General features: G+C 51.7%; 1 protein-coding gene across 2 annotated transcripts in view; it reads right to left on the bottom strand.

Annotated features, from left to right (window-relative positions):
* The window catches only part of LOC115125462 (regulator of G-protein signaling 17-like), a 148,465-nt gene that overhangs the window by 70,740 nt on the left and 58,817 nt on the right, over positions 1–18,908 (bottom strand). For both annotated transcript variants that reach the window (XM_065020971.1, XM_065020970.1), the window contains exon 3: positions 1,990–2,129. In XM_065020971.1, the coding sequence (XP_064877043.1) occupies positions 1,990–2,129 (140 nt within the window). The remainder of the gene's footprint in view (positions 1–1,989; positions 2,130–18,908) is intronic.

Consider the following 18,908-nt stretch of genomic DNA (forward strand, 5'->3'; position numbering starts at 1 on the left):
CAACTTGAGAGAGGGGGACAACCCTCTGACTTGAGAGGGGGGACAGGGTCGTACCCTCTACAACTTGAGAGAGGGGGACAGGGGGTACGTTACCCTCTACAACTGAGAGAGGGGGACAGAGAGAGGGGGGGACAGGGTCATACCCTCTACAACTTGAGAGGGGGACAGGGTCGTACCCTCTACAACTTGAGAGAGGGGGACAGGGTCGTACCCAACTTGAGAGGGGGGACTACTACTTGAGAGAGGGGGGGGACAGGGTCGTACCCTCTACAACTTGAGAGAGGGGGACAGGGTCATACCCTCTACAACTTGAGAGATGGGGGGGACAGGGTCGTACCCTCTACAACTGAGAGAGGGGGGACAGGGTCGTACCCTCTACAACTTGAGAGAGGGGAGACACCTCTGCAACTTGAGAGAGGGGGGACAGGTTGTACCAGGGGTTGTACCCTCTACAACTTGAGGGGGGGACAGGGTTGTACCCTCTACAACTTGAGAGAGGGGGGGACAGGGTCGTACCCTCTACAACTTGAGAGAGGGGGCAGGGACAGGGTACCCTCTACAAGTTGAGAGGGGGACAGGGTTGTACCCTCTACAACTTGAGAGGGGGGGGGCAGGGTACCCTCTACAACTTGAGAGAGGGGGGACAGGGTCGTACCCTCTACAACTTGAGAGACTTGAGGGGGGGCAGGGTCGTACCCTCTACAACTTGAGAGGGGGGGACAGGGTCGTACCCTCTACAAGTTGAGAGAGGGGGACAGGGTCGTACCCTCTACAACTTGAGAGAGGGGGGGACAGGGTCGTACCCTCTACAACTTGAGAGAGAGGGGGGACAGGGTCATACCCTCTACAACTTGAGAGGGGGGACAGGGGACAGGGGGGGGTCATACCCTCTACAACTTGAGAGAGGGGGACAGGGTACCCTCTACAACCTCTCTACAACTTGAGAGAGGGGGGGGGGGGACTTGAGAGAGGGGGGTCATACCCTCTACAACTTGAGAGAGGGGGACAGGGTCATACCCTCTACAAGGGACAGGGTCGTACCCTCTACAACTTGAGAGAGGGGGGGGGCAGGGGGACAGGGTTGTACCCTCTACAACTTGAGAGATGGGGGACAGGGTTGTACTGAAAGATGGGGGGGACAGGGTCGTACCCTCTACAACTTGAGAGAGGGGGACAGGGTCGTACCCTCTACAACTTGAGAGAGGGGGGGACAGGGTCGTACCCTCTACAACTTGAGAGATGGGGGGACAGGGTTGTACTGAAAGATGGGAAGGGACAGGGTCATACCCTCTACCCTTGAGAGAGGGGGCTCGTACCCTACTTGAGAGAGGGGGGACAGGGTACTGAAAGATGGGGGACACCCTCTACAACTTGAGAGAGGAGGGGACACAACTTGAGAGAGGGGGGACAGGGTACCCTCTACAACTTGAGAGAGGGGGGGACAGGGTCGTACCCTCTACAACTTGAGAGAGGGGGGACAGGATCGTACCCTCTACAACTTGAGAGAGGGGGACAGGGTCATACCCCTACTACTTGAGAGAGGGGGGGACAGGGTCATACCCTCTACTACTTGAAAGGGGGGGGGACAGGGTCGTACCCTCTGCTACTTGAAAAGAGGGAGGACAGGGTCATACCCTCTACAACTTGAGAGAGGGGGGACAGGGTCGTACCCTCTACAACTTGAGAGAGGGGGGACAGGGTCGTACCCTCTACAACTTGAGAGAGGGGGACAGGGTCGTACCCTCTACAACTTGAGAGAGGGGGACAGGGTCGTACCCTCTACAACTTGAGAGAGGGGGACAGGGTTGTACTGAAAGATGGGGGGGGGCGGCAGGGTCGTACCCGCTACTACTTGAGAGAGGGGGGGGACAGGGTCGTACCCTCTACAACTTGAGAGAGGGGGGGCAGGGTTGTACCCTCTACAACTTGAAAGAGGGGGGGACAGGGTCGTACCCTCTGTTACTTGAAAGAGGGAGGACAGGGACCTACCATGAGCAGCTACAGCAGCAACACCAGCAGAAGCAGCATGTGTTCGGTCTCTGTGTGTTGGTCTGCCGTCGAGCCCGGCTGGGCGGCATCTCGCTGACAGCCACGGGAGACTCGCCGTCTGCCGGGATAGGGCCTGTGTACTGAGAAAGATTAACACACACATGGACATGAACACACAGGAACGTACCCCTCACACACTGACTGACTGACTGACTGATTAACTGACGGACTGATTAACTGACTGCCTGACTGATTAACTGACTGACTGACTGACTGACTGACTGACTGTCTGACTATCTGACTGACGGACTGTCTGACTGATTAACTGACTGACTGACTGACTGACTGTCTGACTGTCTGATTAACTGATTGATTGATTGACTGCCTGACTGACTGTCTGACTGACTGATTAACTCACTGACTGACTGATTAACTCACTGACTGCCTGACTGACTGTCTGACTGACTGATTAACTGACTGACTGTCTGACTGACTGTCTGACTGTCTGACTGTCTCACTGTCTGACTGATTAACTGATTGATAGATTGACTGACTGACTGTCTGACTGACTGATTAACTGACTGACTGACTGATTAACTCACTGACTGACTGACTGATTAACTGACTGAGTGACTGACTGTCTGACTGATTAACTGATTGATTGACTGACTGACTCACTGATTTACTGACTAGCTGACCGGCTGGCTGGCTCGCTGACTGTGTACTGCTCAGCTTGACATTGTCTATTCACGACTCTACCCTACTCTACTCTACACAATTCCACACCACCGATCCACTCTCACTACAATCCAATTTCCCTCCCTTGAAACACAAGCACTCAGCCCTACCACAACAAACTGTGTTTGTGGACACACTGAACTTGTTGGTGCAGATGAAGAGAGACAGAGAGAGAGGGAGGGAGAGAGGGAGGAGAGTGGGAGGGAGAGAGAGGGAGGGAGGGAGGGAGGGAGAGAGAGAGAGGGAGGAGAGAGGGAGGGAAGGAGAGAGGGAGGGAGTAGAGATGGAGGGAGAGAGAGAGGGAAGGAGAGAGGGAGGGAGAGAGGGAGTAGAGAGGGAGGGAGAGGGAGGAGAGAGGGAGGGAGAGAGGAAAGAGAGAAAGGGAGGGAAAGAGGGAGGGCGAGAGGGAGGAAGAGAGGGAGGAAAGAGAGAGGGAAGGAGAGAGGGAGGGAGAGAGAGAAGGAGGGAGAGAGGGAGTAGAGATTGAATAGATAACCTACATGGAGAAAGTGAAGAGGGGGACATGGACAGAGGATAAGTCATGTGATGCATCATGAGTTTGTGCTGTGGGCACACACACACACACACACCACACAACACACACACACACAACACACACACACACACACACACACACACACACACACACACACACACACACACACACACACACACACACACACACACACACACACACACACACAGCACAAAGCTAACAAAGAGAACTCAAGAAAACTGCAGAGAAAGCATATATTCACTGGCATACAGTTCACATCGCTTGGCTTTCGTCTTAACATCCACCATTGATTCCAACAATAAAACTACATGTCCCTACATGTCCGAGATAATGTCAGTGTTCCAAACCAATCAGGTTATTTTTAATTCGCTAAAACGCTTGAGCCATGAATCTTATCCAATTACATTTGTCCCAGCTGGCCAGGCGGTCGGGAATAGAGGGTCACTGTCTGGCTGTGGTGTGATAACAATACAGTCACAGCTACAGTAGATGAGAGAGAGACAGAGAGAGAGAGAGAGAGAGAGAGAGAGAGAGACACACACAGAGAGAGAGAGAGAGAGAGAGAGACACACACAGAGAGAGAGAGATAGATAGATAGATAGATAGATAGATAGATAGATAGATAGATAGATAGAGAGAGAGAGAGAGAGAGAGAGAGAGATTATATATTCACTTTATATATTATCTACCTCACTTGCTGTGGCAATGTTAACACATGTTTCCCATGCCAATAAAGCCCCTTGAATTGAATTGAGAGAGAGAGAGAGAGAGAGAACTACAGGACAAAATACAAACCCTCCAACTCAAAAAGGCCTGTAGTGTGGATGGTATCCTCAATGAAAGGATAAAATATACAGACCACAAATTACATTTGGCTATACTTAAACTCTTTAACATCATCCTCAGCTCTGGCATTTTCCCCAATATTTGGAACAAAGGACCACATCAATCCACAAAAGTGGAGATAAATTTGACCCCAATAACTACCGTGGAATATGTGTCAACAGTAACCTTGGGAAAATCCTCTGCATTATTATTAACAGCAGACTCATACATTTCCTGAATTGAAAACCACGTACTGAGTAAATGTCAAATTGGCTTTTTACCAAATTACCGTAGGACAGACCACGTATTCACCCTGCACACCCTAATTGACAAACCAACAAACCAAAACAAAGGCAGTTTTCTCATGCTTTGTTGATTTAAAAAAAGCTTTTGACTCAATTTGGCATGATGGTTTGCTATACAAATTGATGGAAAGTGGTGTTGGGGGAAAAACATACAACCATTATAAAATCCATGTACACAAACAACAAGTGCGTGGTTAAAATTGGCAAAAAACATTTCTTTCCACAGGGCCGTGGGGTGAGACAGGGATGCAGCTTAAGCCCCATCCTCTTCAACATGTACGTCAACGAATTGGCGAGGGCACGAGAAAAGTCTGCAGCACCCGGCCTCACCCTACTAGAATCTGAAGTCAAATGTCTACTGTTTGCTGATGATCTGGTGCTTCTGTCACCAACGAAGGAGGGCCGACCGCAGCACCAAGATCTTATGCACAGATTCTGTCAGACCTGGGCCCTGACAGTAAATCTCAGTAAGACAAAAATAATGGTGTTCCAAAAAAGGTCCAGTTGCCAGGACCACAAATACAAATTCCATCTAGAAACCACAGGTAACTTCCACAAAGCTGTGAATGAGCTGAGAGACAAGGCAAGAAGGGCATTCTATGCCATCAAAAGGAACATAACATTTTATATACCAATTAGGATCTGGCTAAAAATACTTGAATCAGTTATAGAACCCATTGCCCTTTATGGTTGTGAGGTCTGGGGTCCGCTCACCAACCAAGAATTCACAAAATGGGACAAACACCAAACTCGGACTCTGCATGCAGAATTCTGAAAAAAAATATCCTCCGTGTACAACGCAAAACACCAAATTAGTGCACGCAGAGCAGAATTAAGCCGACACCCGCTAATGATCAATATCCAGAATACAACGTTCCATTCTACAACCACCTAAAAGGAAGCGATTCCCAAACCTTCCATAACAAAGCCATCACCTACAGAGAGATGAACCTGTAGAGAGTCCCCTAAGCAAGCTGGTCCTGGGGCTCTGTTCACAAACACACCCCACAGAGCCCCAGGACAGCAAACACAATTAGACCCAACCAAATCATGAGAAAATTACTTCACACATTGGAAAGAATTAACAAAAGATCTGAGCAAACTAAAATGCTATTTGGCCCTACACAGAGAGTACACAGAATACCTGACCACTGTGACTGACCCTACACAGAGAGTACACAGAATACCTGACCACTGTGACTGACCCTACACAGAGAGTACACAGAATACCTGACCACTGTGACTGACCCAAACTTAAGGAAAGCTTTGACTATGTACAGACTCAGTAAGCATAGCCGCCGTAGACAGACATGGCTCTCAAGAGAAGACAGGTTAGGAGCACACTGGCCACAAAATGAGGTGGAAACTGAGCTGCACTTCCTAACCTCCTGCCCAATGTATGACCATATTAGAGACACATATTTCCCTCAGATTACAGAGACCCACAAAGAATTAGAAAACAAATCCAATATTGATAAACTCTCATATCTACTGGGGGAAATACCACAGTGTGCCATCACAGCAGCAAGATGTGTGACCTGTTGTCACAAGAAAAGGTGAAGAACAAACACCATTGTAAATACAACCCATATTTATGTCTATTTATTTTCCCTTTTGTACTTAAACTATTTGCACTTAAAAAAAAAAAAAATTAGAAGTGTGATGTTTACCGGTAATAGTATAGTTTATTTCACTTTTGTTTACTATTTACTTCACTTGCTTTGGCAATGTAACATAAAATACATTCCCCATAGCAATAAAGCCCTTACATTTAAAATGAAATTGAATTGAGAGAGAGTTAGAGAGAGTTAGAAAGAGAGAGAGGGGGGAGAGAAAGGGGGGGAGACAGAGAGAGAAAGCCCTAACACAAATATATTTGGTTGACTAATGACCTGAACTGAGAGCAGAGCAGAGGAGAGAGAGGAGAGGAGAGAAGAGAATAGGAGTGGAGAGAAGAGATTAGGAGAGGAGAGGAGAGGAATGGTAGGAGAGGAGAGGAGAGGGAGAGGAGAGGAGAGGAGAGGAATGGTAGGAGAGGAGAGGAGAGGAGAGGAGAGGAGAGGAGAGGAGAGGAGAGGAGAGGAGAGGAATGGTAGGAGAGGATGGGAGAGGAGAGGAGAGGAATGGTAGGATGGGAGAGGAGAGGAGAGGATAGGAGAGGAGAGGAGAGGAGAGGAGAGGAGAGGAGAGGATAGGAGAGGAGAGGAGAGGAGAGGAGAGGAGAGGGAGAGGAGAGGAGAGGAGAGGAGAGGAGAGGAGGAATGGTAGGAGAGGAGAGGAGAGAAGAGGAGAGAAGTGGAGAGGAGAGGAGAGGAATGGTAGGAGAGGAGAGAAGAGGAGAGAAGTGGAGAGGAGAGGAGAGGAATGGTAGGAGAGGAGAGAAGAGGAGAGGAGAGGAGAGGAGAGGAGAGGAGAGGAGAGAAGAGAAGAGAAGAGAAGAGAAGAGAAGAGAAGAGAAGAGAAGAGAAGAGAAGAGAAGAGAAGAGGAGAGGAGAGGAGAGGAGAGGAGAGGAGAGAAGTGGATAGCCATATTGAGACACATGAGTGAAGAACAGAATAACATACCAGAACAGAGTCCTTCAGTGCAGGCCGTGTGAACTAAACCAACAGCACGTCTCAGCCTAGTGCTAGTGCCTGAGAGTATTTGTGTTTGTACATGTTTGTGTGAGAGAGAGGCCGGGGGCACGGGTGTGTGGCAAGGATTCCCCCGGCTCTTCATCAGCACAGAGGAGCACTGCTTTACAAACAAAGGTGTGTGACTGTGTTGGTTGAGCTTGCTGTAAACAAGAAGTGTGGGTCATGCACTCTTTAAAAGTTCCTCTCGGGCAAAGGTCATGTTTTGGACGGATGTGTCAAAATGGAGCTTCTTAAAAAGCATTTCTTAAACAGAGAGGAATATGGATAAGAGCTTGGGCATGATGATGAGCTGACGATAGGGCAGCATGACGATAGGGCAGCATGACGATAGGGCAGCATGACGATAGGGCAGCATGACAATAGGGCAGCATGACAATAGGGCAGCATGACGATAGGGCAGCATGACAATAGGGCAGCATGACAATAGGGCAGCATGACGATAGGGCAGCATGACAATAGGGCAGCATGACGATAGGGCAGTATGACGATGGGCTGACGATAGGGCAGCATTACGATGGGCTGACGATAGGGCAGCATGACAATAGGGCAGCATGACGATAGGGCAGCATGACGATGGGCTGACGATAGGGCAGCATGACGATAGGGCAGCATGACGATGGGCTGACGATAGGGCAGCATGACGATGGGCTGACGATAGGGCAGCATGACAATAGGGCAGCATGATGAAAGGGCAGCATGACGATAGGGCAGCATGACAATAGGGCAGCATGACGATAGGGCAGCATGACGATAGGGCAGCATGACAATAGGGCAGCATGACAATAGGGCAGCATGATGAAAGGGCAGCATGACGATAGGGCAGCATGACAATAGGGCAGCATGACAATAGGGCAGCATGACAATAGGGCAGCATGACGATAGGGCAGCATGACGATAGGGCAGCATGACGATAGGGCAGTTGCTCTCTCTCTCTTTCTCTCTCTCTCTCCCCCTCCCTCTCTCTCTCTCTCTCCCCTCTCCCCCTCTCTCTCTATGTCTCCCCCCTCTCTCTCTTCCCCCTGCCTCTCTCTCTCTCTCTCTACTCTCTCTCTCTAGGGCTCTCTCTCTCTCTGTCTCTCTCTCTCTCTACTCTCTCTCTCTCTCTCTCTCTCTGTCTCTCTCTCTCTCTACTCTCTCTCTCTCTCTCTCTGTCTCTCTCTCTCTCTCTCTCTCTCTCTCTCTCTCTCTCTCTCTCTCTCTCTCGCTCTCTCTGTCTCTCTCACTCTCTCGCTCTCTCTCTCTCTCTCTGTCTCCTCTGTCTTCTCTCTCTCTCTCTCTCTCTCTCTCTCTCCCCCTCCCCTCTCTCTCTCTATGTCTCCTCCCCCTCTCTCTCTCTCTCTCTCCAACCTCTCCCCCTCTCTCTCTCTCTATGTCTCCCCCCCCTCTCTCTCTCTCTCTCTCTCTCCCTCTCTCTCCCCCTCTCTCTCTCTATGTCTCCTCCCTCTCTCTCTCCCCTCCCCCTCCCCTCTCTCTCTCTATGTCTCCTCCCTCTCCCCCTCTCTCTCTCTCTCTCTCTCTCTCTCTCTCCCCTCCCCCTCTCTCTCCCCTCCCCCTCTCTCTCTATGTCTCCTCCCTCTCTCTCCCCCTCCCTCTCTCCCCTCCCTCTCTCTCTCTATGTCTCCTCTCTCTCCACTCCCTCTCTCCCCTCCCCTCTCTCTCTATGTCTCCTCCCTCTCTCTGAATGTAGCTGAACAGCTGTTCAGGGGGACAGGGGGCTTAAAGAAGGGTGCCTTTTTAATCTCTCCAATATTACAAACTAATCCTCCCTGTCATGACCTCTCCTTGCCCCCCACAGTATGCGTCCCCAATGGCACCCTATTTAATAGAAAGGGCTCTGGACAAAAGCAATGCACTATATAAGGAATAGGGTGCAATTTGTACCCACGTTCAGCTAACCATCACACCAATACATCCACCACTACATCCACTACTACATCCACAACTACAGCCACCACAACTACAGCCACCACCACTACAGCCAACACCACTACAGCCGCCACCACTACAGCCACCACCACTACAGCCACCACCACTACAGCCACCACCACTATAGCCACCAACACAACTACAGCCACCACCACTACAGCCACCACCACTACAGCCACCACCACTACAGCCGCCACCACTACAGCCTCCACCACTACATCCACCACTACATCCACCACTACAGCCACCACCACTACAGCCACCACCACTATAGCCACCAACACAACTACAGCCACTACCACTACAGCCACCACCACTACAGCCACCACCACTACAGCCGCCACCACTACAGCCACCACCACTACAGCCACCACCACTACAGCCACCACCACCATAGCCACCAACACAACTACAGCCACCACCACTACAGCCGCCCCCACAACTACATCCACCACCACTACAGCCTCCACCACTACATCCACCACTACATCCACCACTACATCCACCACTACAGCCGCCACCACTACAGCCACCACCACTACAGCCACCACCACAACTACAGCCACCACCACTACAGCCACCACCACAACTACAGCCACCACCACTACAGCCACCACCACTACATCCACCACCACTACAGCCGCCACCACAACTACATCCACCACCACTACAGCCTCCACCACTACATCCACCACTACATCCACCACTACATCCACCACTACAGCCACCACAATGACAGCCACCACTACAGCCTCCACCAACATCCACCCCACTACAGCCACCACCACTACATCCACCACTACATCCACCACTACATCCACCCCCACTACAGCCACCACCACTACAGCCACCATTACAGCCACCACCACTACATCCACAACTACAGCCACTACAACAGCCACCACCACTACATCCACCACTACAGCCTCCACCACGACATCCACCACTACATCCACCACTACATCCACCCACACTACAGCCATCACAACAGCCACCAATACATCCACCACTACATCCACCACTACATCCACAACTATAACCACCACAACTACAGCCACCACTACAGCCACCACCACTACATCCACCACACATCCACCACTACAGCCACCACCACTACAGCCACCACCACTACATCCAGCTACAGCCACCACAACTACAGCCACCACCACTACAGCCACCACCACTACATCCACCACTACAGCCTCCACCACTACATCCACCACTACATCCACCCCACTACATCCACCACTACATCCACTACAGCCACCACCACTACAGCCACCATTACAGCCACCACCACTACATCCACCACCACCACAGCCACCACAACAGCCACCACCACTACATCCACCACTACATCCACCACTACAGCCTCCACCCGACATCCACCACTACATCCACCCACACTACAGCCATCACAACAGCCACCAATACATCCACCACTACATCCACCACTAAATCCACAACTATAACCACCACAACTACAGCCACCACTACAGCCACCACCACTACATCCACCACTACATCCACCACTACAGCCACCACCACTACAGCCACCACCACTACATCCACCACTACAGCCACCACAACTACAGCCACCACCACTACAGCCACCACCACTACATCCACCACTACAGCTACAGCCACCACCACGACATCCACCACTACAGCCACCACCACTACATCCACCACTACATCCACCACTACATCCACCCCCACTACAGCCACCACCACTACATCCACCCCCACTACAGCCACCACCACTACAGCCACCATTACAGCCACCACCACTACATCCACCACTACATCCACAACTACAGCCACCACCACTACATCCACCACTACATCCACCACCACAGCCTCCACCAGACATCCACCACTACATCCACCACTACATCCACCCACACTACAGCCATCACAACAGCCACCAATACATCCACCACTACATCCACCACTACATCCACAACTATAACCACCACAACTACAGCCACCACTACAGCCACCACCACTACATCCACCACCACCACCACTACAGCCACCACCACTACAGCCACCACCACTACATCCACCACTACAGCCACCACAACTACAGCCACCACCACTACAGCCACCACCACTACAGCCACCAAAACTACATCCACCACTACATCCACCCCCACTACAGCCATCACCACTACAGCCACCACTACAGCCACCACCACTACATCCACAACTACAGCCACCACTACAGCCACCACCACTACAGCCACCACCCACCACTACAGCCACCACCACTACAGCCACCACCACTACAGCCACCACCACTATAGCCACCAACACAACTACAGCCACCACCACTACAGCCACCACCACTACAGCCACCACCACTACAGCCGCCACCACTACAGCCACCACCACTACAGCCACCACCACTACAGCCACCACCACTACAGCCCCCCACAACTACATCCACCACCACTACAGCCTCCACCACTACATCCACCACTACATCCACCACTACATCCACCACTACAGCCGCCACCACTACAGCCACCACCACTACAGCCACCACCACTACAGCCACCACCACTATAGCCACCAACACAACTACAGCCACCACCACTACAGCCACCACCACAACTACAGCCACCACCACTACAGCCACCACCACTACATCCACCACCACTACAGCCGCCACCACAACTACATCCACCACCACTACAGCCTCCACCACTACATCCACCACTACATCCACCACTACAGCCACCACAATGACAGCCACCACTACAGCCACCACCACTACATCCACCACTACAGCCTCCACCACAACATCCACCACAACATCCACCACTACATCCACCCCCACTACAGCCACCACCACTACATCCACCACTACATCCACCACTACATCCACCCCCACTACAGCCACCACCACTACAGCCACCATTACAGCCACCACCACTACATCCACAACTACAGCCACCACAACAGCCACCACCACTACATTCAGCACTACATCCACCACTACAGCCTCCACCACTACATCCACCCACACTACAGCCATCACAACAGCCACCAATACATCCACCACTACATCCACAACTATAACCACCACAACTACAGCCACCACTACAGCCACCACCACTACATCCACCACTACATCCACCACTACAGCCACCACCACTACAGCCACCACCACTACATCCACCACTACAGCCACCACAACTACAGCCACCACCACTACATCCACCACTACAGCCACCACAACTACAGCCTCCACCACTACATCCACCACTACATCCACCACTACATCCACCCCCACTACATCCACCACCACTACAGCCACCATTACAGCCACCACCACTACATCCACCACTACATCCACAACTACAGCCACCACAACAGCCACCACCACTACATCCACCACTACAGCCTCCACCACGACATCCACCACTACATCCACCCACACTACAGCCATCACAACATCCACCACTAAATCCATAACTATAACCACCACAACTACAGCCACCACTACAGCCACCACCACTACATCCACCACTACATCCACCACTACAGCCACCACCACTACAGCCACCACCACTACATCCACCACTACAGCCACCACAACTACAGCCACCACCACTACAGCCACCACCACTACATCCACCACTACAGCCACCACAACTACAGCCACCACCACGACATCCACCACTACAGCCACCACAACTACAGCCTCCACCACTACATCCACCACTACATCCACCACTACATCCACCCCACTACAGCCACCACCACTACATCCACCCCCACTACAGCCACCACCACTACAGCCACCATTACAGCCACCACCACTACATCCACCACTACATCCACAACTACAGCCACCACAACAGCCACCACCACTACATCCACCACTACATCCACCACTACAGCCTCCACCACGACATCCACCACTACATCCACCACTACATCCACCCACACTACAGCCATCACAACAGCCACCAATACATCCACCACTACATCCACCACTACATCCACAACTATAACCACCACCACGACATCCACCACTACAGCCACCACAACTACAGCCTCCACCACTACATCCACCACTACATCCACCCCACTACAGCCACCACCACTACATCCACCACTACAGCCACCACAACTACAGCCTCCACCACTACATCCACCACTACATCCACCACTACATCCACCCCACTACAGCCACCACCACTACATCCACCCCCCACTACAGCCACCAACACTACAGCCACCATTACAGCCACCACCACTACATCCACCACTACATCCACAACTACAGCCACCACAACAGCCACCACCACTACATCCACCACTACATCCACCACTACAGCCTCCACCACGACATCCACCACTACATCCACCACTACATCCACCCACACTACAGCCATCACAACAGCCACCAATACATCCACCACTACATCCACCACTACATCCACAACTATAACCACCACCCACATCCACCACTACAGCCACCACAACTACAGCCTCCACCACTACATCCACCCCACTACAGCCACCACCACTACATCCACCACTACATCCACCCCCACTACAGCCACCACCACTACAGCCACCATTACAGCCACCACCACTACATCCACCACTACATCCACAACTACAGCCACCACAACAGCCACCACCACTACATCCACCACTACAGCCTCCACCACGACATCCACCACTACATCCACCCACACTACAGCCACCACTACATCCACCACTACATCCACAACTATAACCACCACAACTACAGCCACCACTACAGCCACCACCACTACATCCACCACTACAGCCACCACCACTACATCCACCACTACAGCCACCACAACTACAGCCACCACCACTACAGCCACCACCACTACATCCACCACTACAGCCACCAAAACTACATCCACCACTACATCCACCCCCACTACAGCCATCACATCAGCCACCAATACATCCACCACTACATCCACAACTACAGCCACCACTACAGCCACCACCACTACAGCCACCACCACTACAGCCACCACCACTACAGCCACCACTACAGCCACCACCACTACATCCACAACTACAGCCACCACTACAGCCACCACCACTACAGCCACCACCACTACATCCACCACCACTACAGCCACCACCACTACAGCCACCACCACTACATCCACCACTACATCCACAACTACAGCCACCACCACTACATCCACCACTACAGCCTCCACGACTACATCCACCACTACAGCCTCCACCACTACAGCCACCACAACTACATGTACCACTACAGCCACCACTACATTCACAACTACAGCCAGCACCACTACAGCCACCACGACTACATCCACCACTACAGCCACCAACACTACAGCCACCACCACTACATCCACCACTACAGCCTCCACCACTACAGCCACCACCACTACATCCACCACTACAGCCACCACCACTACATCCACCACTACAACCACCACCACTACAGCCACCACCACTACATCCACCACTTCAGCCACCACTACTACAGCCACCACCACTACATCCACCACCAATACAGCCATCACCACTACATCCACCACCACTACAGCCACCACCACTACAGCCACCACTACATCCACCCCCACTACAGCCACCACCACTACAGCCACCACTACATCCACCACCACTACAGCCACCACTACTACAGCCACCACCACTACAGCCTCCACCACTACAGCCACCACAACTACAGCCACCACCACTACATCCACCACCACTACAGCCACCACCACTACAGCCACCACTACTACATCCACCACCACTACAGCCACCACCACTACATCCACCACCACTACAGCCACCACCACTACAGCCACCACCACTACAGCCACCACTACAGCCACCAACACTACAGCCACCACTACAGCCTCCACCTCAGTATAGCATTGTGGAGAGAGAGAGGTGGGGGGAAGAGAGGGGAGAGGGAGAGAAAGAGGGGAGAGGGAGAGAGAGGGAGAGAAAGAGAGAAGTAAAGAGAGAGGCTAGTTAATATCCCTGACCATAGAGAGAGGAATGATGTAGAATCAGATAGACAGTGTAGTAACAGTGAAGAAACCCTCCCCAACAGCTAAGACTTTAATGAACCCATCCAGGAGGATGATGAAGAATCAGACTTTAATGAACCCAGCCAGGAGAATGATGAAGAATCAGACTTTAATGAACCAAGCCAGGAGAATGATGAAGAATCAGACTTTAATGAACCCAGCCAGGAGAATGATGAAGAATCAGACTTTAATGAACCCAGCCAGGAGGATGATGAAGAATCAGACTTTAATGAACCCATCCAGGAGGATGATGAAGAATCAGACTTTAATGAACCCAGCCAGGAGGATGATGAAGAATCAGACTTTAATGAACCCATCCAGGAGACTGATGAAGAATCAGAATTTAATGAACCCATCCAGGAGGATGATGAAGAATCAGACTTTAATGAACCCATCCAGGAGGATGATGAAGATTCAGACTTTAATGAACCCATCCAGGCCATAGATCGTGTCCTTTCCAAATAACACTGTATTCCCTGCACAACTTCTGACCAGAGACCTATGGGCCCTGTGTCGGGTTCATTCTGACCAGAGACCTATGGGCCCTGTGTCGGGTTCATTCTGACCAGAGACCTATGGGCCCTGTGTCGGGTTCATTCTGACCAGAGACCTATGGGCCCTGTGTCGGGTTCATTCTGACCAGAGACCTATGGGCCCTGTGTCGGGTTCATTCTGACCAGAGACCTATGGGCCCTGTGTCGGGTTCTACTATTCATTCTGACCAGAGACCTATGGGCCCTGTGTCGGGTTCTACTATTCATTCTGACCAGAGACCTATGGGCCCTGTGTCGGGTTCTAGTATTCATTCTGACCAGAGACCTATGGGCCCTGTGCCGGGTTCTAGTATTCATTCTGACCAGAGACCTTGTTCCGGGTTCTACTATTCATTCTGACCAGAGACCCTGTTCCGGGTACTACTATTCTAATGGCAGCTAGAAAAGCGACTGTGATTCACTCACTCTGGAGGTTCGCGCGTGTGTGTGTGTGTGTGTGTGTGTGTGTGTGTGTGTGTGTGTGTGTGTGTGTGTGTGTGTAGCCTGAGAAGCTGATAAACCCCTCCCCCACTTCGGACAAGGGGGAGAGGGATAGAAAGAGAGGGTGCAACAGAGAGAGACAGAGAGAGAGAGAGACAGAGAGACAGCAAGAGAGCGAGAGAGAGACAGAGAGAGACAGAGAGACAGAGACAGAGAGACAGCGAGAGAGAGAGACAGCGAGAGAGAGAGAGAGAGAGAGAGAGAGAGAGAGAGAGAGAGAGAGAGAGAGAGAGAGAGAGAGAGAGAGAGAGACAGTGAGAGAACCTGGAGAAGAGTCCCCTAAGCAAGCTGGTCCTGGGGCTCTGTTCACAAACACAAACACAAACACACCCTACAGAGCCCCAGGACAGGCAGCCGAGCGGAAATGGAGGAAAACTCGCCTCCCTGCGGACCTGGCATCCTTTCACTCCCTCCTCTCTACATTTTCCTCTTCTGTCTCTGCTGCTAAAGCCACTTTCTACCACTCTAAATTCCAAGCATCTGCCTCTAACCCTAGGAAGCTCTTTGCCACCTTCTCCTCCCTCCTGAATCCTCCTCCCCCTCCCCCCCCCTCCTCCCTCTCTGCAGATGACTTCGTCAACCATTTTGAAAAGAAGGTCGACGACATCCGATCCTCGTTTGCTAAGTCAAACGACACCGCTGGTTCTGCTCACACTGCCCTACCCTGTGCTCTGACCTCTTTCTCCCTCTCTCTCCAGATGAAATCTCGCGTCTTGTGACGGCCGGCCGCCCAACAACCTGCCCGCTTGACCCTATCCCCTCCTCTCTTCTCCAGACCATTTCCGGAGACCTTCTCCCTTACCTCACCTCGCTCATCAACTCATCCCTGACCGCTGGCTACGTCCCTTCCGTCTTCAAGAGAGCGAGAGTTGCACCCCTTCTGAAAAAACCTACACTCGATCCCTCCGATGTCAACAACTACAGACCAGTATCCCTTCTTTCTTTTCTCTCCAAAACTCTTGAACGTGCCGTCCTTGGCCAGCTCTCCCGCTATCTCTCAGAATGACCTTCTTGATCCAAATCAGTCAGGTTTCAAGACTAGTCATTCAACTGAGACTGCTCTTCTCTGTATCACGGAGGCGCTCCGCACTGCTAAAGCTAACTCTCTCTCCTCTGCTCTCATCCTTCTAGACCTATCGGCTGCCTTCGATACTGTGAACCATCAGATCCTCCTCTCCACCCTCCACGAGTTGGGCATCTCCGGCGCGGCCCACGCTTGGATTGCGTCCTACCTGACAGGTCGCTCCTACCAGGTGGCGTGGCGAGAATCTGTCTCCTCACCACGTGCTCTCACCACTGGTGTCCCCCAGGGCTCTGTTCTAGGCCCTCTCCTATTCTCGCTATACACCAAGTCACTTGGCTCTGTCATAACCTCACATGGTCTCTCCTATCATTGCTATGCAGACGACACACAATTAATCTTCTCCTTTCCCCCTTCTGACGACCAGGTGGCGAATCGCATCTCTGCATGTCTGGCAGACATATCAGTGTGGATGACGGATCATCACCTCAAGCTGAACCTCGGCAAGACGGAGCTGCTCTTCCTCCCGGGGAAGGACTGCCCGTTCCATGATCTCGCCATCACGGTTGACAACTCCATTGTGTCCTCCTCCCAGAGCGCTAAGTACCTTGGCGTGATCCTGGACAACACCCTGTCGTTCTCAAATAACATCAAGGCGGTGGCCCGTTCCTGTAGGTTCATGCTCTACAACATCCGCAGAGTACGACCCTGCCTCACACAGGAAGCGGCGCAGGTCCTAATCCAGGCACTTGTCATCTCCCGTCTGGATTACTGCAACTCGCTGTTGGCTGGGCTCCCTGCCTGTGCCATTAAACCCCTACAGCTCATCCAGAACGCCGCAGCCCGTCTGATGTTCAACCTTCCCAAGTTCTCTCACGTCACCCCGCTCCTCCGCTCTCTCCACTGGCTTCCAGTTGAAGCTCGCATCCGCTACAAGACCATGGTGCTTGCCTACGGAGCTGTGAGGGGAACGGCACCTCAGTACCTCCAGGCTCTGATCAGGCCCTACACCCAAACAAGGGCACTGCGTTCATCCACCTCTGGCCTGCTCGCCTCCCTACCACTGAGGAAGTACAGTTCCCGCTCAGCCCAGTCAAAACTGTTCGCTGCTCTGGCCCCCCAATGGTGGAACAAACTCCCTCACGACGCCAGGACAGCGGAGTCAATCACCACCTTCCGGAGACACCTGAAACCCCACCTCTTTAAGGAATACCTAGGATAGGATAAAGTAATCCTCCCCCCTTAAAAGATTTAGATGCACTATTGTAAAGTGGCAGTTCCACTGGATGTCATAAGGTGAACGCACCAATTTGTAAGTCGCTCTGGATAAGAGCGTCTGCTAAATGACTTAAATGTAAATGTAATGTAAATGACAGCAGCACAATTAGACCCAACCAAATCATGAGAAAACAAAAAGATAATTACTTGACACATTGGAAAGAATTAACATAAAAACAGAGAAAACTAGAATGCTATTTGGCCCTACACAGAGAGTACACAGCGGCAGAATACCTGACCACTGTGACTGACCCAAAATTAAGGAAAGCTTTGACTATGTACAGACTCAGTGAGCATAGCCTTGCTATTGAGAAAGGCCGCCGTAGGCAGACATGGCTCTCAAGAGAAGACAGGCTATGTGCACACTGCCCACAAAATGAGGTGGAAACTGAGCTGCACTTCCTAACCTCCTGCCCAATGTATGACCATATTAGAGACACATATTTCCCTCAGATTACACAGATCCACAAAGAATTCGAAAACAAATCCAATTTTGAAAAACTCCCATATCTACTGGGTGAAATTCCACAGTGTGCCATCACAGCAGCAAGATTTGTG

The sequence above is a fragment of the Oncorhynchus nerka genome, linkage group LG7, assembly GCF_034236695.1.
Source record: "Oncorhynchus nerka isolate Pitt River linkage group LG7, Oner_Uvic_2.0, whole genome shotgun sequence".
NCBI classification, from domain to species: Eukaryota; Metazoa; Chordata; class Actinopteri; order Salmoniformes; family Salmonidae; genus Oncorhynchus; species Oncorhynchus nerka.